This window comes from Pezoporus occidentalis, unplaced genomic scaffold, assembly GCF_034315485.1.
Source record: "Pezoporus occidentalis ecotype Australia unplaced genomic scaffold, CSIRO_AGI_Poc_V1 ctg4, whole genome shotgun sequence".
In the NCBI taxonomy this organism is placed as follows: Eukaryota; Metazoa; Chordata; class Aves; order Psittaciformes; family Psittacidae; genus Pezoporus; species Pezoporus occidentalis.
This window is the reverse complement of record NW_026915724.1, coordinates 4,160,694-4,186,796: the sequence shown is the minus strand read 5'-3', so window position 1 is coordinate 4,186,796 and position 26,103 is coordinate 4,160,694. Positions and strand designations below refer to the sequence as shown.

Sequence of the window (26,103 nt, the reverse complement as noted above, 5' to 3'; positions counted from 1 at the left end):
ATCTACAGCCTCTTTACAGGAGGCCAAGACAATAAATGAAATTGCATTGTGTTATGCTGGGTATAACGCAAACAGCCTCAGGGAAGTTTACATAGTACTTATACTGTCTAGAAGCAGATATTACTGATACAAACTGCACTTCCAAGCTCATCTGCTAAAAAATCAGTAATTTCAGTTATAGCTTTTAATGACAATTAGTAACGCAGTAAATTTCAGGACTAGATGTGTCATTTTCCTGGCAAGGTAAAGGTAACCATAGTTACAGGAGACTTTTAGAGTGCCTGAGCCCAGCTTGGCTCCTGGTTTCACTGTGGAAGTTTGAGTTCTATAAATAGAAACCCTGTAGATTTCTGCAGTTCCTACTATTATTATTATCAGAACATTTTGCTCATAATAGAAGCCGAGTCCAGTGCCATGAGTCCCAGATGTTTCTCAACACATATATGAAAAGAATTTTGGGCCTGACTTATGACCTGATTAAATCATAGCCAGGCGTTTGGTCTCTCTGGAGCAGGATGTGTGGGAGATTGAGATGTGAAATATGTACTGCTTGCAGGAACATTTTCATCGTTGAATGTCCTTAGTGCCCTTCTTAACTATTTGTACATTCTTCACCCTTCGAACAATTCCATAATTGGATTTCTTGTAACCTTCCAGATCTTGTACTGATATAGAGATTTAAATATAACTAATCAGTCAAATGTTCATCAAGCTGAAGTAATATGACACCAAAATAAAGAGAAATCTAAATCCCAGGACAAAAACCTGTTATTATTCAGAAGGGACATACCTTTATTCAACTGAAGCGTTAGTCAAAACATGACTGATTCAATTTGTACTGACATTTATTATGGAAGGAACTTTGCAAGTTAACTTTGAAAATATTCTTATGCATGAGCTATGCGACGTAGCTGACGTAGGTCTGTGCAATATTTTGACTGTAGAGATACCGTGATTAAAATATCAGGGACTTGGAAGTGATTATGTCTTTTCCAGAAAAAAAAAAAATCTTCCCTAACAACAAACTGCACTCGAAAGGACACGTTTTGACAGAAATCCTGCTTGTGACTGACAAGTCTCTTTCTAAATGAGAGAGCTTTATCTCATGACTTTTATGATTCTGAAGTAGGTCTATTTTCTGAGTGTCCAAATTTAATGCAGTTCAGTCTTAGCCATTTTGGGTCAAAATGTCATCTTAAAAACAAGTAACTAAGACTGTTTGAGAGTATGCACAAAATTTCAGGTGTTATAGTAAGGGACATGTGGCTAAACACTACATTAGACTTAGACCACAGAATGGGGGACCAGGGAGAAGTGTTCATCATTACTGAGCTGATATATAGGGAAGAGTTGGTGGGCTAGAGAAGTCTGAAATATGGTGTTTGCATTTTTTTATGCTCTAGTGTTTATCAGCTTCACAGATTCATTCAAGAACACAGAGTGGTTGAGGTTAGAAGTGACCTCTGGAGGCCTTGCCCAAGCCCCCTGCTCAAGCAAGGCCATCTAGAGATGGTTACCCAGGACAATGTCCAGACAGTTTTTGAGCATCTGCAAGGAGGGAGATCCAGCAATCTCTCTGGGCTGGTTGTGCAAGTGCTTAGTCACTCCCATAGTTAAAAAGTGTTTCCTGATGTTCAGAGTTAACATCCTGTGTTTCAGTTTGTGGCCACCACCTTCTGTCACTGGGCACCACTCGAAAGAGCCTGGTTCTGTCCTCTGTGCACCCTCATCTCAGATATTTGAATACATTGATAAGATCCCCCTGAGCCTTCACTTCTCCAGGCTCAAGAGTCCCAGCTCTCTCAGCCTTTCCTCATAGGAGAGATCTTTCATCATCTTAGTGGCCCTTACCTGGACTCTCACCAATATGTCCATGCCTGTCTATTTCTGGGGAGCTCAGAAATGGACACAGCACTCCAGGTGTGGCCTCACCAGTGCGGAGTGGAGGGGCAGGATCACCTCCCTTGACCTGTGGGCAATGCCTTTGCTAATGCAAGCCAAGAAACCATTTGGGAGGACTTCATCCTGCCTGAATATAAATAATTCATTGCTTTCAATTCTGTCTTTATTTGCTTCAGGCAAAAATTCAGAAATTTTTGCAAGACATTGACTTAAAATCATTTATGTCAGCAGGTCTTTATAAATGGCATGGGTAGTACAGCAGTGGATCATAGAGCATTGTAAACTTTCTCCCCAGGAAGATACTTAATATTGTATTATGTTGCAAGGAAAATAAATTTATCTCCTTGTTACAAGGCTATTTACATTTGTAAATACAATTTATCTCAAAAAACAACCTCTCAAAAATATAAAATGAGAAATACTTTTTTCTTTCCCTTGTAGAGAAAGATGGAAATTATGAAATCAAGGCATCTGAAATCAAGAATGCCTGAAGTATTTTAAACTTTTTTAGTCAGGTGCAAAAGTTTTGTCAACCAAATGCTGACACTTCAAAAGCTGTTAATAAAAATTTTGCTTTCTTTTTCATTTCTAGTTTTCAAGAGTATTAAAAAACAGAGCTTGGCCTACCTTCAAACAAGCTAAGTCAAAGATTTCTCCACTTCACAGCAGTGATTTCTGTCCAACCAATTGCCATATCAATGTGATGGAAGTGTCTTACCCTAAAACCTCAACTTCCCTTGGTAGTGCCTTTGGTGTACAGTTAGACAGCAGAAAACATTCTTCCCATGAAAAGGAGAATAAAAACACTGATCAAGGTAAGTCAGTTGACCTTGAAAGAGCTACTACTTACAGTGCTTCTGATACAGAGTCTTAAAAGGTAACTGGTTTAGGTTTATATCCTAAATACTAGAATTAAGGACAGGTCTTTATGAAATCTCCCTATTTTCAATATTTAGGCTTATTTTCATAGAATCGTAGAGTCACCTAGATTGTAAAAGACCTTTAAGATCATCAGTTCCGACCTATACCTCAGGACTGCCAAGACCACTGCTAAGCCATGTCACTAAGGGCCTCATCTACATGGTATTTGAACACTTCCAGGGATGATGATTCCACCACTTCCCTGGGCAGCCTGTTCCAATACCTGGTCACCCTCTCTGTGAAGAAATTTTTCCTAATATCCAGTCTGGCAACTTGAGGCTTTTACCTCTTGTCCTACTACTTGTTACTCGGGAGAAGCATTTTAAAGCATAATAAAGGCTAGTCATAATTTTGCAATAACTTTTTCCTTAAGTAGCTTGACTTTGATATGCAAAATAAAATGCAAAATTAAATAATTACATAAAGTTTTAAGCATTGAAAATGTTTCAATATCAGATATTTTACTGATTTCAGAATGTGTGTTGAAAAAAAAAGATAATGATGTACCTTTGGGCTGTTCCCAGGTAAACTGAATCCCATGATTTATGTCCAACATACCATTACTACTATGGCTGCCCCTTCAGGACAGTCTCTTGGCCAGCAAGAGGGCCACGGTCTGAGATACCTCTTGAAAGAAGAAGATTTAGAAACACAAGATGTCTATCAAAAATTGCTATTCAAATTACAAGCTGCACTGAAAGAGGTGGAAACATGTGTCTGTCAAATAGACGAGTAAGTAAATGTTACCCTCTGGGCTTGACTTTAATTTTCCTGTTGAAGACACCAATAAACCTGGGTATCCTTTTTGTGTAGTGTAGGATCAATGTTGACTTCAGATAGAATTGAAATAAGGCAAAGAATTCAAGTGTAGGTAATATCCTTTCTTGTTTTTTTCTTGGTGTCCTTGATTTTTTTCCCGCTGTAGTTTGTAGCTTTTCTCTAGAATGTAAGAATGCTAATTATTTTGAGGTGAGAGGAATATGAGGACCCTGTAATCTATAATTTCATTAGGAATGGAAACAAAGGGCAGAGGTATAAAAACAGTTTTTATTGAATTCTTTGGCTGTTGCTGAATAGTCCTGAATATGAATTTGTAGGTAAAGCATTTTTCACCTATAGGAAGATTATTAATTTGTTGGCCATTTTTCAAAACCAAATTGGCCTTGATGAAGAACTATGGATTTAGGGAGAGCCATTGTTGAATGATAAGGACACTTGAATTGAATGTGAGAGACCCAGAATCTCATCACAGTTTGCCCTAATTCAGGGCAAGGATTTAAAATTTGCTTTTCCATTTGTGTGGTAAGTGGGTTGCATGCTAGGCTGTTTTCTGTCTGGGAATGATGGATGAAGAAGGATGATGGGTCTTTCATTTTCAGAGATCCTATATGTAATGTAAGTATCAGAAATTATTCCTTTTGAAAATATGAATAATACCTTTTTTGAGTTTAAAAGCAAATCATTCAGTATCCTGAGTTTGGAAAAGTGGTTTATTATTACTTCTCCTGTTACTTTGAAGACCATACAATGGTTTATCCTTTCACGGTTACTTTAGAGTGGGAAATTTTTTGTACTGTTCTAACAGTAATGTAATGTAATATTTACATAGTAATAAGTGATTTAATGTATTACATAGTACAATAAAATAAGAGTGGCCTGAAGATTTTTAAAAAAGCATTGTTTTCTGTGCCTTTACATAATTCTGCTTATTATCAGGCTGAAAATAATATTGGTTAATTAGTTATTAAATTTAAAATAATTTCAGTGCTTGAGTGCACTTAAAAATGACTGTAAAGCCTGTGTTGCCACTTTTCCTCAAGGAAGTCAGAAAATTATATATGGGAGTTCAGTGAATATTTCAGGAAGCTCCAGTTACCAGTCTACCACGCCTTTCCTTTTCACTCCCTTGAGCTCGTGATGCAACAGCAGAGCCTTTCATACGCATGTGTATATAAACACACACACATATATATAATATATTGTGTGTACAGGTATACATATGTATATTCATATATTGATTTGGAGAGTCACGCAGTTATGACACTAAACGCAAGAGTTCACTTTTGTATTTTATAATTTTCCTGTACACTGACCTGGTTGTAGATTTTTTTTTTTATAAGGTTCATAGTTTTATTTAGGAAATTTTACCTTTTGCTATTTGCAAGACTGACACTTTTCATGCTTTATTCCTCATGGGCTTTGAGTGGACTGCCAGTGTGTAATTACTGTGGAGGAAAGCAGTTCTATACAGGAAGCAGGGTAGCAAAGGGACCTACTTGAAAGTGCAGAAGAGGAGTGAGCAGTTCAGCAGTGCATGGTGTATTGTATTAGAACATAGTTACAGCTGCTAATTAACTCCTGAGAGAAAAGTTAGGACTACTAGGAAACAAAAGATAGAGTAATGAGATAGGATAATCAAACAGCTGTGCCACAATTAGAAAAATTCATATTTCAGCAGTTAGGAGAAAATGTTAGAACAGACTGATGCTTAAACTTTGTAAAGACTGTAGAACTTCTGTTTTCTATTATGACATAGCAACAATAAAATAGATGTCTTTACGTACTGTATTTCTTCTTATTATAAGCAATCTTTATGATAATTTTCTGAGGACAGAAAATATGAACATGATATCACAATTCTAAATGTATGTGATAATGATAGAAAAATTGGGCTACTAGATGGCTCTTTGGTACCCTTTATAACAGTACTATTGAAAAAAAAGTTGCATTTTCATGTTACACATGTGTTGAGGTCAGCAAAGGTCTTTCTCTCAACTCCCAAAATCTTGGGGCAGTGAAATCTGCCCAATGTCTCTGATCTGTTGTGTGAATCAAAGTGAACTGAAAAACAAGTGTTTCATCCGAAGAGCAGGTCTGTGAGAGCTTGTGGATTATGGGATGGAAGAAATGTGTGCTCCTGTCATTACCTTCATAATAACTTTTGTCACGGTTCATTTATGAAATTGGGTTGCATAAGAAATACAGAAATAAGATGGAAAGAGAGAGACACACACATACAAAAAGACATATATACCCTTTCCACAGCCTCTCAAAGTTCCACTGACTCCTCATTCAAATAGTTTAATAGTATGCCAGTACTTCTCTAGTACCATTGCTGGTTACCCACCATTGATGCTATAGGTGTGTTGCAGAAAAAGTCTTAAGTTGTTTTCTACATGGTGATTCTGCTGTTTTCTTGGTTCACATGCACTCAGTGTGCTCCCAGGATCGCAGATGTTTGGTTTTTTTTTTTTTTTGTTGTTTTTTTTTTGTTGTTGTTGGAAGGGTGTCTGTTGGTGGTGTAGAAGAGGCTTGAACATTTTCTGAGCCTTCATGGAGTGAGGAAAAGGCAAAGCAGCTCACAGGTTGTGTAGATTTTCTGTTGCTGCCTCTGGGTCTCATCTTTTAATGCTTTGACTGACATACTTTTGTTTCTGACATACTTTTAAGATTGTGTTGATTTGGGCTGGATATAGGATTAATTCCACATGTGAGGGTTTTTCTGGTCAAGGGTTAAATTTCTCTGTTTAATGGAAATTTTCTTCATCGTTACAGAGCTACTTTCTAGCTGTTAGTTGCTCTTCATTCACATATTTCTCCTAGAGAGATAGATGTCTAAGATAATTCTGCAAAGGGTAGATCCATCTGCAAAAAAAATACAATGTGCATGTGCTGTGTTCAGGAACTGAAAAACCACTTAAAAAAAAAAAGAAAGTCTATTTAAGCATGATCATGGTTTTTTTTTTTTGCATGCAGGTTTGGGTTTGTGTGTTTTAGACCCTGCACTGGGTTTTTAGAGCAATTCAGTGGCCTCAGGAACTACCAGCTCCAGAACTTTGTTATCCAGAGTTCCAGCTTTCGTTCATGGTAGTTCAGCAAAAAAATTTTCCTTAGAAAAAGAGCCTGCCTGCTGAGAAAATGTGAAAAGCTCCCTTAGGAAAAGCTCCAGCTACCTTAATCAGTCTTTTACTGAGATCTTGGCAGCAGTGACTGAAGTCACATAAAAGAAGAGGATATAATAGTCTGTCTGTGTCTTGACAAACAGTTACTCAGGGGAAGATATTTTCAGAAGCTGAAATTGCAGTTCATTATGCTTGTTTCTTACTCTTGATTTTTTTTTTGCAACAACAAAATCCACAAGAAGTTACCAGAATGGATCTGCCCAAAGCCTGTTTTTGTTTTCATAGAAATGGGAATGCAAGAAAAAGCAAAAGTATAGATTAAACCTTGTCTTTAACTCACCTTCCAGCAGGCAGTGTTACAAGGTTTTCTTGGAACAGACTTTTTGTTTTAGGAATATTTCAAATTATCTGCCATGAATTTGTCTAATCCCTTTTTGAACTCCTTTTGTATTTTTGTGTTCAGAAAATAAGTTTTACAAGTATGAAGCACTGATTTTCTAAGATTTACATTTTCATAACACATTTATTTAGTATATGTTCAAGAGCATGTATCATGTAGCAGGTTGACTGAAACTGAATAGTGCTGCAAAATACATGCCCCATCTTTCTTTCTGTCCTCATGGAATTCCATGGAATTTCCATGAGGAATCCATGGAATTCCTCATAGGAAATGCTACCTAGTAACCTAAGTGGTAGGGAAGAACTGAACTGAGATTTCACACTGATAGGAAGTAGTAAGGCATCGTGTAGCCCAAAAGATGTCTGTCTAGTGGATGGGTGGGTTTAAAGTCCAGTAAAATTATACCTTCTGTGACATTTTTCAATACTTTTGTTACAGTTCAGATGAATACCTTTTCCTGTATGTACGATAAATACCTATCTCTTGTTAGCTCTTAGCTAGAGAAAGTTATGCAGAAATGATGAAAGGATTTGCTGAAAAGCTTTACGTGTCATTGTTTTTTCCCTAAAGTTAATGCCAAACCCTGTGTTAACATCTATCAGGTTATAATTCCAATGAAACCAAGGTTGATACACCATTTGAGGTATGTATTCTTTGCTATAGAGTCCACAGGCAGCATTATAGGGATAATTTACCCTATTGCATTGTTGAAGTGTATGGTTTCTTAATTTCTTTCTCAAAACTCTGTCCGTTCCTGAGAGTCAGAAAATTATTTGTTTGTACTCGAAACAAGTTATAGTTGAACATGGTGTTGAACACATTGTCTGTGTTTTGTATGCAAAAGGTCACTGCTCTCAGTCCAGAAATTTCAATGCTCAAGAGCACCTTAGGATCAGGTTGTTTTCTGGTAGAATATCTTTGTCAAAAGAGTAGAGAAATTTATAGCTCAGTACTGAACTGTAGCTGAACAAACTTTAGTTTGTTAGGATTAAGGATGAATTACTTCCACTGGCAGAGGCCCACAAAATGAAGAAGGAGCTTTAAACCACTTAAATCAGAATTCCTCTTTTGTGTAATGCAACAATGCTAATATGTGTGGCAAGAAATAAGACTAAAGGGAAGAATTCTGAATGCTACCCTTTAGTAACAATTAGGGCAGCATTTTTGTTTGCAAAATATGTGCATCTCCCATAGCTTCCATTCAGAAGTAAAAATTAAGGGAAACAAAAAGATCTAACATACGTTGGAATCCTGCCATGTATTTGGTAAAAAGTTTGCCAGTTGACTATTCTGAAAGCTCCTACAATAAAACTCTGCTACTGTGTCTAAGTACTTTACAGAAAAAAACTCAGCTTAATCAGTGTCTTCTGATTTCAGGTAGCTAGATAGTAATTTCTGCAAGAAAAAAATGTTGCCTTTCATATCTAAATACTAATTTTAAAATGTCATTCTAAGTAATAGAAATTAGAGGATGATTTCCCATTATAGCTATTCCGGTCTTTAAAATAAATCAGAACATTTCAGTATGAGTTAATCACCAAAAATATGAATCCAGTACTTCTGCATGTTCTAAATGTAGTGGTCTGCCCTGTTCTCTCTTCTTGACTGGATGTTACTTTTATGCTTGTCACAGAAGCTTGTAGATTAATAATCAGTTTTACTAGTGATAGTGGCTTAGACTTTTTGTAAGGAAATACACAGATAACGTTAATAAAGATTCTTAGAACACCTTTATTGAATAGCTTGTGATGCAGGCTGGCAAGTCTGGTACAGTAGTAATTGTAAATATATATGCTTTTCATACAGATAGCTTCTTTGGTCTGTTTTCTTGATTTGTGCTGACAAGTGCATGGTGCAAGTTTAAAAACAGTCATGTTAATATAAAATTTTACCCCAGGTGTTCAAGAATGTGCTGTATTTCTTCCCCAGCTGGAATCATTATCTTCATACCAGATTGAGTATTTGGTAATGCTAATGGATTTCACTGTTACACTTTTTAACAGCAGAATGTGTCACATTTTTCCCCTTTTTCAAATAGATATGGGGTGAATTAAGATCACATATTATAGAATAGTAGTTGGAAGACATTGAGGAGAAATGTTATTCTGTGTTTAGCTCACTTTTGAAAAACATAAATTTATCTTTTTCTGTTTTATTTTTTTTTCTCAGCCTTCTTTCTTCAATAACATACTCTCCCAAATCAGAACGTAAAACACCTGAGCCTTTAATGCCAGCAGACAGTGATAATGAAAAGGGGGAAAGGAATGGGAAGAAAGTCTGTTTCAGCATGACAGGTGATGAACAAGAAGATTCTGGTCATGATACTATCAGCAACAGGGATTCTTACAGGTAACTTTTATAATAATATTTCTTTTTCACAACTGAATCAAACCTGTGGGTTTGTACACTGTCAAGTGATTATAAAGACTATCAGAATAGAATGATTCTGAGATTTCTAACAAAGAAATAACTAGCATCAAGATGGATAAATAAGCTCTTTTAAAAATAGTACAGGTTAGATATTAAATCTCAGTATCCCTAACTTCTATAGGATACCACAGCCAGAGCTGTAAAGCTTTACTTTGGATTCCCTGTCTTATAAAAACCAGAAATAATTTCTATTATTATATTCCAACAACAAATCAAATTATCTACTATGGAAAGCAAGGTTCCAGGGCCTCTACCCTTGCTGATCTAAAGAAAGAAAATACCTGTTTTCTCAACATATATTGCTCGCCTTCTTCCACTCTAAGTATCCATCACCTCATCTCAAATATAAAGAATTTACAAAGAAAACACAGAACATTTTGAAAAGGAAGGAGTAATTATAGGACAAATAAGTCTTTTTAAAGATTATCTTCTCTTGTTTACAAGAATTGGTTAACTACACAGTATCAAATCTAAATTGAAATTTTAGCTGCAAGTAAAATAAGTGTTCATTAAGTGTTCATTATCATGGTTCATTATTATGCTCAGAAAGTAGAATCTCAGTAGTGCCATCATATTTCTACAGAACCCTGTGTTGCTGAGATCTCTTTCATAAGCTAATATTTAATTACTGCAGCATGATAGGTAAGAATTCGGTCTCAGAGTAGAAACGGAAATATGCATATAAATCTGAACAGAAATAAATGTAAAGGCAATTTGCACAGATTAAATCCATCTTGTTCTAACCATGATGAACACACAATCAAAATGAGTGAAGCATGTTTAGGGGTTTCTGAAAGTTTACGATGTGTCAAACTGACTGTGCAGGAACAGCTTCAGTGGCCTGTGCTTGCGCCAGATGGGGAGTTTCCCACTTGGTACAAGATTTGTATGTGTAGAAAGAAGGTGTGACTTAATACACAAGCATCAATTTGTTCAAAATATTTTCTTTATTATGATTCTGGTCATTTATAGTTGATTCTGAATGATAAATCTAGGGTTCCATACGCAGAATAATAATAAAATTCGTGAGTTTAGAAGAATTGTTGGAGTGAGATTAAATATTTTGTTTCTTTGCTTAAATAATTGCATTAGTAATCAATATCTTCAGATACCATTATAGTGCCACTGTGATCATTAGAACTAGTAGGCTAATTTCAGCCATTAGAATGCTCTCATTTTGTGTTGTAGGGTCTTACTCTAAACCTTACAATACTACACAATGAGACAGCTAATACATCTATTGTGTTTCTTATTTTCCTGTGTTTTATTTTCTCATGCTTTGCACAATCCAGTTTTAAATAACCTTCATCTCTCTTTGGAGACTTTAATAAGTGAGTTGAGTTAGAAAACATTTCTTAATATCCAGCCAGAAATTCTTAATACTCCTTGGGACTGTTCACCCTCAGTTAGGAACATTTTGTTACTTATGTCTTTTCATCTACTTAATGGATATGATTGTAATTAGATTGTATTGCTTTATTGAAAAGTTTTCCCTATTGACTTACCTGGTTGTCTACAGGTCCAAAACTTACACCTTACCCAGGAAATGGAAGTCTGTATGCCAAAACTAGTAAAAGACCACTTCTGTACTTACAAAAATAAAAAAAACAAGGAGGGAGCACATTGGTACATGTACAGCTGTACCATTATGTGTAAAACAGATACGTATACCTTGATGAATGAGTACACCCAATTCATAAAACCCAAATTGAGGTCATTATGTATAAATATCCTTTGGGTACATTTGTACATTATCTTATATTTACGTGGGTTTTTAAGACTCCCTCTGCTGGATAATTACTTAAGCATTTCCTGCATTGAAACTAAATGATCTTCAAGCAGCTTAATAACTCTGAAGACTTTGAATTAAAATTTATCTTCTTAGGATTTTTATATTATCTTCTTCAAATTTATCTTCTTAGGATTTAGTACAAAAGGCTAAGTTTTACTCTACCTATGCTGCAGAAATAGGTATGTTTTCCATGTATTTTCTGTATAGAACAATTCATTTTTGAGGGGAAAGAGCAGAAAAAATTACACATTTTAATCCCCAGATCTCCTCACTATACCAGTGTGGGTGATACTTTCTGTGCATAGAAATTTTCACTGAAGTAACAGATGTAAATTTCTGTTTATCTCTAACAAAGTGAAAATCTGGAAAAGATGGGATCATAAACCTTATTTTCACTGGCAGGGAAAAATAGTTTGTAATTTGAGCTTTGGTGCTCCTTGAATGGTCAAGTCTCTTCTAAACATATTAGGGACTCTAGTTTGCAAGTCATAAACCAGAGTATTTTGTCTTTTATATTAGCCATGTACTAGGAGTAAATAATTTAAATGTGGAGTTACAAAAATTTTTGGGGCCACAGTTACAAAAACTGTTGCACTGAAAGTTCTGTATTATCATTTGGAAGTACTTGTTCACATGCAAGGTGGAGGGAGACAGTTGAATCGTCAGTTTTGGTAATCTGGTATGCTGAGTCCTAGCAGAGTTGCAAACTAGATGATAATCTATATGTGGGGATATTTATTGTTGATAACTGTACAGACCATCTCATCATTACATTTAAAAGGGGAAAAGAAAAAGAACTTTCATAATTTTGGTACAGAACCTGTGTTAAAGAACATGACTTTATTTTTTTTTCTTGTTTGGTCTTCTCTTTTTTCGAAGCGATTGCAACAGCAATCGGAACTCCATTGCCTCGTTCACCAGCATTTGCAGCAGTCAGTGCAGTTCGTATTTTCACAGTGATGAAATGGATTCAGGTATGTTTAGAAAAGTCAGCTATGAATGTGTCATCCATTCCTTTTATTCAGGTTTGGGGGGTTTATTTTCCTTTTTTTTTTTATTTTATTTGCCTGTCAGTTTTGTTGGTTTTGTTTTAAAAAGTGCATCCTCCATGGTAATAGAAATGTTTCATTTTGCTTCTGCCTAGCTAGTGCTGCACTGAGTCCTTCTGTGAAAGAGCGTCAACATTCCAGCATTTCTCTGAATAGACTGAATTAGTTAGAGCTCTTAGAGTCATTGCTTTTAATCACTTTAATGCTTTGACCTTGACAGTGATTTATATTGCACAGAGTAAGGATCATTTTAGGTGAACGTGAGCACTCTCTCAGCTTGTGTTAGCCCCCAGACGGCAGGATATGGCTGTGTATGTTTGTAGGAAGGAATGTGAGACCAGATAGAAGCGCATTCTTGTTTATGCCATGACAAATTGAATTTAAGTAAATGCAGCTGCTGATAGGAATGAGATGGAATTTAACAGCATGGAGTACAAGGTCATATACTTAAGGACTAATAGTAAAAAAATGTTTGCTCTAAGTTGGGAGTTTATAATTTGGGAATGATTTAGGAAAAGAAAGAACTGGGCATATTAGTTGAGTATGAGCCACCAGTGAGACCTGGCCTTAAAGAAGGCAAGTTTTATTACTGGTTTTACCAGGAGAGGTATTTTCAGTTGGGACATGCAAGTATTAATGACGTGCAAGGTATCTGACATACCTTCTGAATAATGCAGTTCTAGGCAGCTATGTTCCGGAAATACTTATAGAGCTGAGCAGATAGAGAGGAAAGGATGAAGGCATGAAGAGCTGTTAATAAAAGAGGAGACCAACTCTTTTGGTCTGTATCCAACTTATATGCACTTGTGCAGTATCAAGCTGAAGTACTGAGCTGCCAAAAAGAATATGTTTGTGCTAGCTAACTGCAGATACAGTGTTCAAGTTGATAAAAACTGGTGCTCAGTGAAACTCCCGCTCTTCTGATGACTTAATTTTCTCCTATTTCCCAAGCTAACCTGGTTAACTCCAGATCAGGGCCCTTTGACACCGTGCTCCATCTGTTGCAATTAAGATCCTGTGAAGGTTTATAAGGCTTGTAACTACTGCCTGTAAGGACATCTAAAGGAGATAAAAAAAAAAAAAAACAACAAACCCAAGGAAAGAAAAGTGCTATTTAAGTGCTTCACTGACATGAGAAAAATGAGTCTAGATTGACCATGAATAAATTTGGATTATAAATTATCAAGTGGCTACTTCTTATCTGTCACTGCAGCAGCAAGGAGAAAAAACAGTTCTAAGCTCAATTTTTCACAGCTTTTGAAGGAGTTCAGGTTGCATCACCCATTGTCTGAGAGAGCAAGTGAGTGACAGCAGTGACCAGGAGAGTCTTTCTCCTTTGTATTCTCTTTAAGAAATGATGTTGTATATACTACTAAAAGCTTCATATCAAATACAGGATTTGGATGCTGGAATTTTTTTTTTTTAATTACTAAAATCTCAGAACTATTTAATCACTAAGAAGATAAAGATTGTGAATTGTCTGTAGAAATTTATTTAAATTTTTATCCCTATAAATATTTTATGGTGACTGCATTTCAGTGACTCTGTGGTCTGCTGTATTGGGTTCACAGTACTTAGCCATTTAGTCTGGTGTTTAGGATGTTTTCCAGCATAGAAGTATTGTGTGCTGTGGTCACAGAATGGTGGAGATTTGAAGGAACCTCTTGAAATTATCCAGTCCAATAGCCCCTCAAGCAGGGTCATATAGACTAGGCTGCCTAGTACCATGTCCAGTTGGGTTTTGAATATGGTCCATTCTCTAAGAGCTATTTCTATAATATCAAGTGACTACTATGCAAAATGCATGGAGAGAACAGTAACTATAATCTTGAAAGCCTGAGCATCACTATGTGTGCAAAGCAGATTATCTAAACCACAAAGATTTTGGAAAATATGCTGAAACTTCTAAACAATTTTCCATTTTAAAATATTTTTCAGGTGATGAACTTCCCATAAGCGTTCGAATCTCCCATGATAAACAGGACAAGCTCCATAGCTGTTTGGAGCATCTTTTTGGTCAAGTATGAGATTATTTTTCTTGGCTTAAATGCTAATGTCCATATTTGAACTAAGATGTCTTTAGCAAATACTTCTTTTTCTTTTTACTCTTGCTTTCCACTGTTTACTGGGATGGTATGTATTTACTCATTCTCCTTCAGTTTTCTGTAAATAGTTCAAAACTGCAGATTAAACAGGTCCTTAGGTTTAGTCTAACATTCCCTAGCTTGTTACTTGAACTGGAGCTATTAGGTAACAAAGAATCCAAAGATGCTCTTCTGTAGTCTGCATTTCTTAAAAAAATATTTCTAATCATTGCTGTAAAAAACATCTTTCTCACAGAACATTGATCCCAACAGGTTGATTCAATTGTCAATCTTCTGAAAGGACCAGCTGTGATGAGGGCCTTTGAGCAGACAAAATACTTCACACCGGGTCGAGGCCTCCAAGGTAACATTTAATTCTATCTATGAGAATCAAAAGGCAGCTTGAAGGGTACATTGATATGGCTATGTACTCATTGAGCTGGGTGTTAAGGAAGTGATTTTGCTTAATCTTGGCCTATTCTGCAGTAATTGATTGTTGAAATTCTTGTTAAATAGGTCTTAGTTGGAAACTAGCTTCTTATACTTTTGTTGCACAACATATGAAAAAACTACAGGTTTGTTTGAACATGAACTTTAGTTAGATTCTGAGCTGACTATGGAATTGCACAGGTTTTTGAAGCAAAAACCAGGTTTTATATATTGCAGGTGTTTTCTTTAAATTTTTGTCTCAACTACTGAAGCCATTTCTGATCTATTTCATTACTAGTGTCAGTTTTTTATTATTCTCTGTAGGTATATTGTGAAGTTGACTTATAAGTAATTTGCAAATGTAAATTTTTAGTCATAGTAATATTTCTGCCAAATATGTTTATGTGTTATTAATTGCTTAAAAAAATCCTGTAATTTCAGGTACCCCTCTCACACTCAGTGATTGCAAAATTCGAAATGTATAAATAGGTATCTGGTGGTAGTCGTAAGATTGTGATGAAAAATGCAAAGGGCTTTTCAGTGAACTGAGTTTTGTTTGGTTTTGGTTGGATTTTGTTGTTCAGTGTTTCGGTGGGGTTTTTTTGGTTGTTTGGTTTGTTGGTTTCTTTTAATATGTATAATAGGTTTGATCATTATTTTATTGATCCTGCATGTGTGTTTTTGGCAAAGAAAACTAATTTTAGATAGCCAGAGAGTGCATCTTTGGCTTTTATAAACCACCAAAGTCCCACTGAAGTCAACAGAGCAGAATTACTTTATCTCAATTACCTGGTTTTACAAAGCCTGAAGTACTTCCTCCTCACTGAATTTGTATGGAAGACCACATACCCTCCTCTTTTTCTTGATTCTCTCTTTATTTTTTTCTCTCTCTCTTATTAATTTATTCTCTGATTAAATTAGTTTTGCCACTGAAAGGCTCTGTCTTACATACCTGGTTCAGAAGTACCATGTTTGGGAATGCTCCTTTTGAGTAAGTAGGGAGCTTAGATGACTGTAGACCTATCACAGTAGTTTTAACTAGAGTTAAATAAGTTGACAACTACTTGAGCTGTGAAAATATTTAAGAAAAAAATGTCTTACTGTGGCTTTCTCAGGAGGGTTCAGCAGAAAAATATTATTTTTGTCCTTGCTTAGAGTTTCAGCAGGAAGTAGAACCAAAGCTTAACTGTCCAAAGAGGCTACGACTCCACATCAAGCAAGACCCTTGGAACCTGCCCAGCAGCGTCCGGAGTCTTGCCCAGAATATCAGAAAATTTGTTGAAGGTTAGTAAGAGCAATGTGACCATAAATAAACACTTCATTAACGATAGAAAGCCTGGGGAAGGGGAAAGATACAACTGCTTCATGTTGCTGCTCGGCAAACTTTGCTGAACACAGTGTAGTCTATGGGGAACATCTGAATTTCAGGACTTTTTTGTGTTCTTAATAGCAAAGTTAGTGGAGTATATATCAGCTGTCTCATGCTCACCCTGTTGGCTTTGGATACCAAAGAGAAAATTGTCTCTTCTGACAAGTGAAAACCAATGTAGCATGTGCTATATTATTTCAGTTGCTGCTAGTGTGGTGGGCTTAACTGGTTTGTCACAGAACTTCATGGGGTTGATTTACCAAAATGGGCTTTCCTTGAGATTAAACTCACTTTCTTCTACTGTCTTGACTGGAAGATGAAGACTCTACAGGACAGCTTTTGTCATATCTTATCTGTCACTGATATGGAATCATTATCCTTCTAAGATCATGCTCTATTCTGTCATGAAGCCAAACCTCTTGCACTGGTTGTCGCTTGCTCCATCACAATTGGTCCTATCATTCCCCCTCCCTCCCTAAATATTGCCTAGTAGTCTGCTCCTCTTCACCACCAAGTGACAATGTGAGCTGGGTTTTTCTCTTCTCTCTCCTGGCTTGATAATAAAGTAACTGGAGTTTCATCTCCAGAAAATCTTGCCTGTAGCTTCTGCTTTATTTCCTGTGCTGTTTGATAGAGAAACAGAAATAATGAGCAAAATTATTTTTATAAAACTATTTTCACTAGGACTCTACATGGGAATAAAAACTTGTGTCATGTCTAGCTTTAAATGAACTGTGTGTATGTTTAGTTGCTTTTGTTTTGTTCGCTAGTTTTCATGGTGTCCCATGGAGAAACTGCTGAATTTCAGATCTGGAAAAGAACTTTGTGATAGCTTCAGTAAGATAAACCTCCACAAACCAACTGGCCAAAGCAAACAAACTTCTCCTTCTCTGACTTTTGGTGTTTCTCATTTCAGATACAATCATATTTTAAGACCCTGGGTTAGAAAATTATAAAAACAACCACAAAAAAAATCTCCTGCTTTTTCAGTCAATTGGAGTGGGTTGACACTCAAATACTAAGAATTCTTCTTTTAGTTTCATGGTGGCTGTCACTAAGTGAAAAATGAATAAATATTTTCAGGTCCTTTTTAATATGGGTCTATCTTCAGCCTAAATGAAATTATATTCAAGTGTTAATCATGGTTTCTTTCCCAGTTCAGGAGGAATAGAAATGTGTCTTTAACAGTCATTGCCCTTCTTGCAAAGGCAAGCCTAGCAGGCTGGTTTCACATAACTTCTTTGCCCTTAAATAGAATAGACTTAACCCATTTCAATATTGGTCATACACCCTTAATATTGAGCTGAGGTTATTCGGATAAATTTGCGTTGAAATCTACAACAGAATATTGTGGGAGAGTTCAAGAAGGTCCAAATGGCTTGCTGCCTCTGTAAAATACAAAACTCCTATTTTTACAATATGTCTCTAATGTAATGGTGATATTTATCGGAAGGAATCTTGATGTTCACAGAACAGTAATAGTATAGGCATTATCTAGTATTTTTGAAATTAGGATTAAAAAGGTTTTCTCTGTTAATAAATGACAGTAATTAAGTTTATTGCAACTGTCATGCTTGTCAATGGTGCATGATTCAGAGAGCTAAATAGTAAAAGGCATCAGTCTTGTGCTGTTCAAGGACAGCACAAGCTTTGTCTTACTGTCTTTCATCACTGTCTAAGAAGTTGTCTGCCAGTTTTACATATTCTTGGCTCTCCCATTCCATCTATAGCATTTGAGCTTTTGTCAGAGATTTCTGTCTTCTGTGCCATTTCCTTAACCAAATACATGGGTTTACATGTAAAATTACCATCTTAGGTTGTTTATTCTCCATTAGTCTTTACAGCTCTCTACTCTCTTGTTTTTTGTTTTTTATTTTTATTTGATTCCTATTCCACACCACCCCCCCAAACTGATATCAGTAATACTTGGTCCTGAGAGGTACTCTGGAGAATCGTGTTCCGCATCTTCATTGAAATTTTAATTGGCCTGTTGGACCAAGGAGTTGGTGTGAGGTAGTGGATACCCAAAAGCCTTGCTATTTGTGCCTTATGATTTCCCTGGCACAAATAGCTTAAATGGGAGAAGTAAAAGAAAGGAAATGAATAATTGCTTCTCAAGCATTAGTTTCCAAGACATGTCTGGACTGGTATATGAATTCAGTGTTGAAAAGATTCAGGGCAGAAATGTGTCGCTCAGTCAGTTTTGATAGATTGCTGTGATTTGAAAAGGCTTTGGCCTGTATAGATTATATATATTTTACAATTTATATTTTAATATATAAATTTATATATTATATATATAAATGTATAATATATAACAGATAAAATTTATATTTTAATATATGTTTCTATATTAAATTTGTACCCTGGATAAATTAAACTTGAGATACAACCACCAGCTGGATCTAGCTGAAATCAGACGAGCATGAAGTAAGGTTTGGTGCAGGAGAGAGCAGTAGTTAGGGGAGGAATTCAGTGGTCACCAAACAGAGAAAGAATGTACAGGATTCTGGATGTACATGAGATATGTAACATGAGAATCAGAAAGTACTAGAGGAAAAGCTGAAGAATGACTTGAGTAGCAACCTGGAAAACATGAAAGATGTTTGGAAAGAAAGGGACTCTTCAGAAGGAAAGTGTTACCAAAACTGGCTGTAACAACAGAAGGATGTAAGTGAACAAAAAGGAGGAGAAATTTCTGTAGTTGCTTCTTCCTAAAGAATAAAAGGTAAGATTTGGTGTCAAAAGAGTTTTTTTTTTACAGCAAGTCAGATTTCTAGTCAGCTAATCACATAACTGCATGAGGAAGTGCAGTATTTTGCTCGCACAGTAATTTTAAACAGGAAATAACTGTGCAACTGAGAAAATTCACATCTATTTTAACTTAAAAGTGAGGAGTGAAGCACCCTTTCAGTGATTACAGGTATAAAAAATATATTTCAACTTAAATCATAAAACATGCAGTGCAAATCTCAGTCTTATTTTGGAAATACTTTCAGATGCATGAAACAAAATAAAATTAAATGTAGCCTTTACTGGCAAAAGATTAGAATAGCAGAATAACATGATTAAAAAAACAAACAAACCAACCCAAAAGAATGTTTAGGACTAAAAGAAATTGAAGGCATCTTAAATTACAAATCATATAACCTAAAATGAAATTGTTAGGTAGCTATTCCTTTCCTATGTAGCAAGAAGGGGTGAAAATTTCCATTGTATTTCGAATTTGTTGAAAAGCAAATAACTGACATCCAACCCCAGGTAAGTCTCTACTTACACAAATAACCTAAAAATACTGTTTTGCCTGTGGGTATATTTTGAAATGGAGAAGGCTTACTGCAATGATAAAGAAGAGCTACAGTGTTCTGTAATTTTCCCATAAGCAGGAAGTCATTATTTATAGATACCTCAAATGCCTTTGAATTTAGAAGTCCAACAAATCTGATGTAAATCAAACTGCAGGTTATAGCCTCAGTGTATCTAAATTCTTCAGAGAAAAGCTGTATTTCTCTATAGAAATTAGTATTTTCAGTTACTAAGCTACGTTCAGACTCCAAGATGCCATATTATAAATCTCTGTAAGTGGGGTTTTGTGTTTGTTTGGTTTTGCGTTTTCCCCAAAAGACAGAAGGCTAAGGAAAGACCCATCTCCCAGCAATTTTTAAGAATAACCAGTAATTTAAGGTGTTTTGATGCTTGTATTTGAGATACCGAGGGCATGCTTTTCAGAAGCATAGGCACTGCCAGTTCTTTTCACAATGTGTGTATAGCATGGATGAAGATTAGGCTTGAAGGGTTTTCTTCTGTTTTTAAGCATACTCACCTTTGGGAAAGATTCTGGCTTTTCATAGATATGCTCAAGTACACACAGAATCCAGACTGTGCTGTTGATACTGTCAGCTCCAATGTCAGTTCCATCACCCGATTTGTAGTCAAATTTCAAACAATTCAGGTTTCAGGCTTATTATAAGGTTGTTTTTAGTAGGGGGCATCATATAACCAAATTGTCCTATGTCCATATACCCTATAGCAGCTCTACTGGCCCACTGAGAAGGGCTTGAAATAGGGCTGCACGGAAAATTGGGTGTGTAAAATAAAGTTTGGAAAGATGCAAAAGGATGTGAAGTAGCAGAGTATTCCTTCAGGCGGTTACTGTAGGACAGCTGATGTGCTGGATGTTTGACATTCTCTAAGGTTATGGCAGGTCTTTAATCTGCCAGTTCCTTGTTGTGGTGGTTTTAACTCATTTAGATTTGTGCTCTGTCTTGTATGTGGCAGAGGGGAAGAATCATTTCCTTCAGCCTTCGTACTTTAAGCCCCTAAAAATGAAAGTAAAAGCAAAAATAATTAAAAAAAAAAGTAGAGAGGTATAAACCCAAATTTTTGTCAGTGTAAATTAAGACTTTTTTTTTAAAAAAAGATTAAGTGAAAAGAAATGAATCAAAATAAAATCCTGAAGGCTGAGAATAAAGTGAAGTGGTGGTTGATTTTTTCCTGGATGCCTTGGTATATATTGAAATGAGGATAATGGAAAGGAGAGGGAAAACAAAAAAGGAAAGAATTGGGGTAGTGTGGGAATCAATTTTAAGAGTGGAATTCTTCATATATGGACTTCCACTGGCTAGCTGCATGGACTCTGAGATAATAGCTGCCTCTTTGTGCATTTGATTATTGTCAATTTTATTAAATCACGTAAAATTAAGTGAGGCTGAGACTCATTACTGTTCTGTAGGTATAAATCAGGGTTGCCTATGCAGGAAGTTGGACTTAAGGCTGGTATGAAATTATTATTGTGAAAACACTTTTAACCATGACTTCAATCCTCAATGTTACTTTTTTTTTTTCTTTAAGAGGTGAAGGCACGAATCCTTTTGGCCCTTCTTGAATATACAGGTAATTTTGTTTTTTTGGGAATGGGGGAAGTGGGGAATGGTTTGAGGTTTGCGGTTTTCTGCTTTTGGACAGAATACTGTGTTTAGTGGAAGAGAAAAAATCTCAGATGCGATAACCTGATAATCAACAACTTTACCCTTATGTTTACAGTGAGGATTCCTGAAGAATACAGCAATTCCAAAGATATTTCTACCAAATATTGCACATTCTTTTAGTTTTTTAATGCAAAAATACCTTCCCTGGTCATTTACTGTGGATCTTGGCAGACGAAGTAACTACTATCACTGAGCTTGTGCACACTGCTTCTGCTTTCTTCTGTTGTGCTTTTTCCTATTTGCTATCTTTTTTCTTTTCTATCTCCATCTCTCTATCTTCATGCTTATTGTAACTCAAACCTTTCTTTTATTTTTTTTTTTTTGAGAATATATATTTTTTAAGTCTCTCCTTTTTGGAAGGGGTCTGATTATTTTGTATATTATTCTAGCATCACCCCAAAAAAGCATACAGGTTCAAATACACAAAATTGTCATGTTTGTCTGCAAAATAAATACCAGTAAATCAGTATTCTCTACTGTTTGCAGGTGCATAAGTGTTCAACTAACCAGTCACATTTGACTGTAAAAGACTGTCAGATTTCTTCCTAATATCATAAAAGCTCTTAATAATTTCTCAGGTGTTCTAAAATAAGAAATGACCTAAGAAAATGCCTCAGACTTCATTTTTTCTTTTAAAGTAATTTTCCCTGTTTACATGGTTTTATAAGACTAAATTCTGTTATTTATTTTCTATAATAATCCTTTTGTAAAAGGAGCCCAAAGTGCTCTTGTATGCAGTATCTGATGTTCAAGTAGTATTAAATGAGGTGCCGGAGACACAAGAGGGCTGCTTCAGAAGCAGGAAGAACAGGAAGGCACTGAAAGTCAGCTGCTGTTAGACAAATAGGGATAAAATTGAGCAAAGTGAGGAGAGAAAATGTGTGTTGGGCTCAAATCCCTGAGCACTGCTGTGACATTGGAAAGTTTTTGACCATGGAGAAGCCAGTGGGATTTTTGAAGCTGGAGATGGGTGGAGGTTTCAAAGATGCAAATTCTGTCATTAGTGGATTCTGCACAACTTCAGAGGTTGAAGAGAGGGGTTGATTTTCAATAATCAAAACAGAAAGCAGTGAGTCGTAGTGCAGAAGCAGTAGTGGTTAGAGAGTTTATGGCAAATATTCTTGAATTTCTGAGAGGCTGGCAAATGAGATCAAAATGATAATAAAAGAGTGGTCACTGTTATCAATAGTAGAGGAAAAGATTGAAGATCTCAGGAGGAAAACAGACAGAATGGAGTTGCTTTGAGAAATAGTTGAGTCCAAGAAAAGCATATTTTTAAAATCAGTATTAGTTTTGTGAGTACAGAATTATGTCTGCTGACTTGCCCAGTCATATAAAGTCTTGCCAGCTCCTTGGAGAAGGCAGCAAAGGAACCAAGCCTCCTAGAGGCAGAGGAATCACAAAGTGAGGGCAAAGATTTTAGGTTTTGGAAAGACCTCAATATCACCTTATCTTCTCTTGCTCTGAGAAAGATTAAGTCTACCTGTACCATTTGTGATTGATGCTTGCCTAACAGCTTCTAATGATAAAAATACTTGAAGACCTTCAGGAAAGAGGGGAAGAAGGAAGTACTGAATATTTATCACCACAATTCTGTGCTTTATTGAGAACATGTTTTCCTTTCTAACTCTTTTGACCTTTAGCTAATGTAATGCCTGTGCCCTCCAGAATAAATTGGTAGGTTAGCTAGTCTGTATATTAAATCAGCTGCTAATGATTCCATGGACTTATACTTAGGGACCTGTCCTGGACTTTCTTGACACCATAAATCTCTGCTGCTTCCTGGGTATGTGATGCTGCTCTGTGCTTATTTTATAGGTTTCACATTCATATATACATTATGTTTGGATTGATTGTGGTTCTGGTAGCAACACTACTGTATGCCTTGTTTCCAGTTTAGAGCAGGCAGTCTTCATCTGCCCTACTCAGCTGGTAGCTGTGGAGTTGACCAGGTGATTCAGTCATATTAAGAGCTTCTGACTAGCCTTGCTTTCCTCTGAAAAGTAAATGGTTTTGTGCCCAGCTGGTTTTCACATTGCAGCAAAGAGATCCGACTCGCATCTGTCATCTTGTAACATCCAAAGTACATAGTATCAATGGCATATACATTAACTGCTATAAAATAAACACACATTGTTTATGGAGAACTATTTTAAATTCCAGTTTTTAAATGGATTTCTGTGTAATTTTAGAATTGTAAAATAATCCTTTAATGTGGAAAATGGTAGTTTTGGTCATGGAGTGCTATTTACTGGGAATAACATTAGGCTGTAAACTTGTAATTTACTTTACATTAAAAAGACTTGTTTTTTCAACAAAGAAAAGAATTCCAGCCCAGTTCCTTTGCTGTTAATTAATTTTATGCTCCATTTTTGCTTTTCCTCTTTTGGCTTTTACCCATAACAGATAGTGAGATACAACTGAGACGAGACATGGTCTTCTGCCAGAGCCTAGTAGCCACAGTCTGTGCTTTTTCAGAGCAGCTAATGGTGGCCTTAAATCAGATGTTTGATAACAACAAAGAATATGAAATGGAGACGCTGGAGGCCAGCAGAAGGTGGTTGGAACAAATAGCAAGTGCAGGTCTTCTCCTTCATTTCCAGTCCCTGCTTTCACCTAACCTGGTAAGAGCCCTCGTGTGACATGCTTGGTCGCAGCCCGTGTTTGTTCCCTGAACCAGGGGCATGGTTAAACAGTCTTAGTTATAAATGTGATTTTCAGTGTCCTTAGTGCTTAGCTTGTTGCTTAATTAGCTGCTATTTGGAAAAAAAAAAGTGATTTAGATAATTACAGATATGGGAAATGTTTTTTTTTGTGATATGGGAAATATGTTTTCCATTAAGATATTATTGTGTTTGTTTTGTTAGCAGAGAGTTTACCCTTGACTTCCCACTGCTACTGTAGTTGTTCCCTAGGAGGCAGTGTAGTATTAGGTGATAACAAGAATATCAGTTTGTAATAAGCAGAAATGCAAGATAAATAAAATACCTGGTTTGGATATTTTCATCACTCCCTCACCCAAAACCCAACAGGTCTGTAGTAGTTGAAGAACTAAATATGCTTGTCTGTTTTGCTTCTGTCATGGGGCAAATTCCCATAGCCCGTCAGAGGGATTGGAAGTCTGCTATTTCTTTACAAGGCTTGGGGAAGAGCCATGGCTTAAGAAACAGTTAAAACAGGGGCATGGCTTTGTAGCCCTTTAATCCCTGGTTATCTGAAGTGCTTCTTCAGCTATTTAAGCTCTTCTCACACTAGACAAGTTCCTGCTAACCTCAAGAACTGTGAAGCAGTCTGTATGGTCTGCTCTGTGGCAGTCTTCTCAATCTCTGGAGTTGCTCACTGCAAACAACTGATTTCATACATTATAATGTATAGGAATCCATGCAGATAACAGATGATGTTCCTTAGTGCCAGAGGTATTCCTTCCTTGCCTTGTTACATTGTCAGCAAATTGCTGACCTGATAAACTTTAATATCAGAAGAGAATAAAAATACAGGTATTTCCAAAATAAAGTTATTTCTAAATCATAAAGTTTTTTAGTCTGTGGCATTTGTGGAGAGCATTGACTTGAGGTAGTGTGAGCAACTCACAGGTAGTTCAGGTATATACGTGGGTTTGTGTGGGACAGGGTATGTCAGGACGAGATGTGCAGACTAAAAACAGATCAAGTCAGTACCTGAAAGAAACAGGAGGGTTCTTTATCTACATGAGGAGTATGTGAAGAACGAATGGCCACGGGAGCCTGGGCTCATGTCTTTGGTCTTGAGTGCTTTTAGCACCATACAGCAGCAACACGTACTGGTTCTCAGAGTTCAAGAGTAAATTCAAGTGGTTCCTGTCTTAGGTTTTTCCATGTGCTTAGTTGTCATCACAAAATAACTGTTGTCTTTACAGAACTGAATACTTATGCATTTTTCTTTTGAGTTTGTAGATATTTTCTTTGTTGTGAAAATGCATGCTACTGAGCTGTCTTTATGTAATCGGATGTAATACCAGCAGTATGCATTATTGAATTGGAAATAGAATTTAATTTAGTCCAACTTTTCTTAGCCAGGGGAAAAGTATTTAAAGGCAACTTTTGCAATACCTTCTCAGCACTATTTTGCTTACAAATGATCCGTGTTATTTTAGACAAAGGTATTTGAAGGAAATTGTACTCATTATGGCCATAGTTCAGGAAAGAATGAGCAGTTGTGTAAAGATTTCCCATGTCACTGAATGGTTTTCAGGCTATTCTGCTGATAAAACTGCTCTCTCCACAGAGACTTCATGAATTGAACCAGGAGACAAAATATTTCTAGCAGATTTGCTTTTTCATAAATACAAGGAGGAATGCTATTTCTGTCTATTGATCTGGAAAAATCATGTGGGATTTTTTGTCTCTCTGTAATTCAGCAAGCTATAGTTTATTCTCGTTTTATATGCAGTTAGTTTGTTAGTCTTTGCCTTCCTACTTTTCGAGTTCTTAGAGGAGGAAAACTGCATGCCTCAGATTTCCACTTGGCTCCTGCAAGCTTCGGGTGCTAGGGGAGAGCTGTATGAAGAATAGTGTTGCTTCAAGTGATTATTGACTTCTGCTGTAATTGCTCCACATATTTGACTCAAGATAACTGTACTTGCAGATTAGTATTTTCCTTTTCAAAAGTTCAGTGAAGTGTCCTGAGAAATTAGTAATTTACTTCTGGAAGCCTTTTTTTTTTTTTTTTTTTTTGTTATTCTGGATCTCTCCATTTAGCTCAGGAGTGCACAGTGAACCACATGTGCAAATCAGAATATTGGCATATCTGCATACTTGGTTTGCATCTGAAGTTTTGTAGGTGAAGGTGCAAGTCACTG

The 26,103-nt window shown here is 36.2% G+C and overlaps 1 protein-coding gene across 3 annotated transcripts in view; it reads left to right on the top strand.

Annotated features, from left to right (window-relative positions):
- The window catches only part of PREX2 (phosphatidylinositol-3,4,5-trisphosphate dependent Rac exchange factor 2), a 171,777-nt gene that overhangs the window by 95,808 nt on the left and 49,866 nt on the right, over positions 1-26,103 (top strand). For all 3 annotated transcript variants that reach the window (XM_062633230.1, XM_062633229.1, XM_062633231.1), the window contains 9 exons: positions 2,495-2,717; positions 3,348-3,555; positions 9,295-9,474; positions 12,227-12,321; positions 14,335-14,417; positions 14,754-14,844; positions 16,065-16,193; positions 21,130-21,171; positions 23,673-23,890. In XM_062633230.1, coding sequence (XP_062489214.1) covers positions 2,495-2,717; positions 3,348-3,555; positions 9,295-9,474; positions 12,227-12,321; positions 14,335-14,417; positions 14,754-14,844; positions 16,065-16,193; positions 21,130-21,171; positions 23,673-23,890 — 1,269 coding nt within the window. The remainder of the gene's footprint in view (positions 1-2,494; positions 2,718-3,347; positions 3,556-9,294; positions 9,475-12,226; positions 12,322-14,334; positions 14,418-14,753; positions 14,845-16,064; positions 16,194-21,129; positions 21,172-23,672; positions 23,891-26,103) is intronic.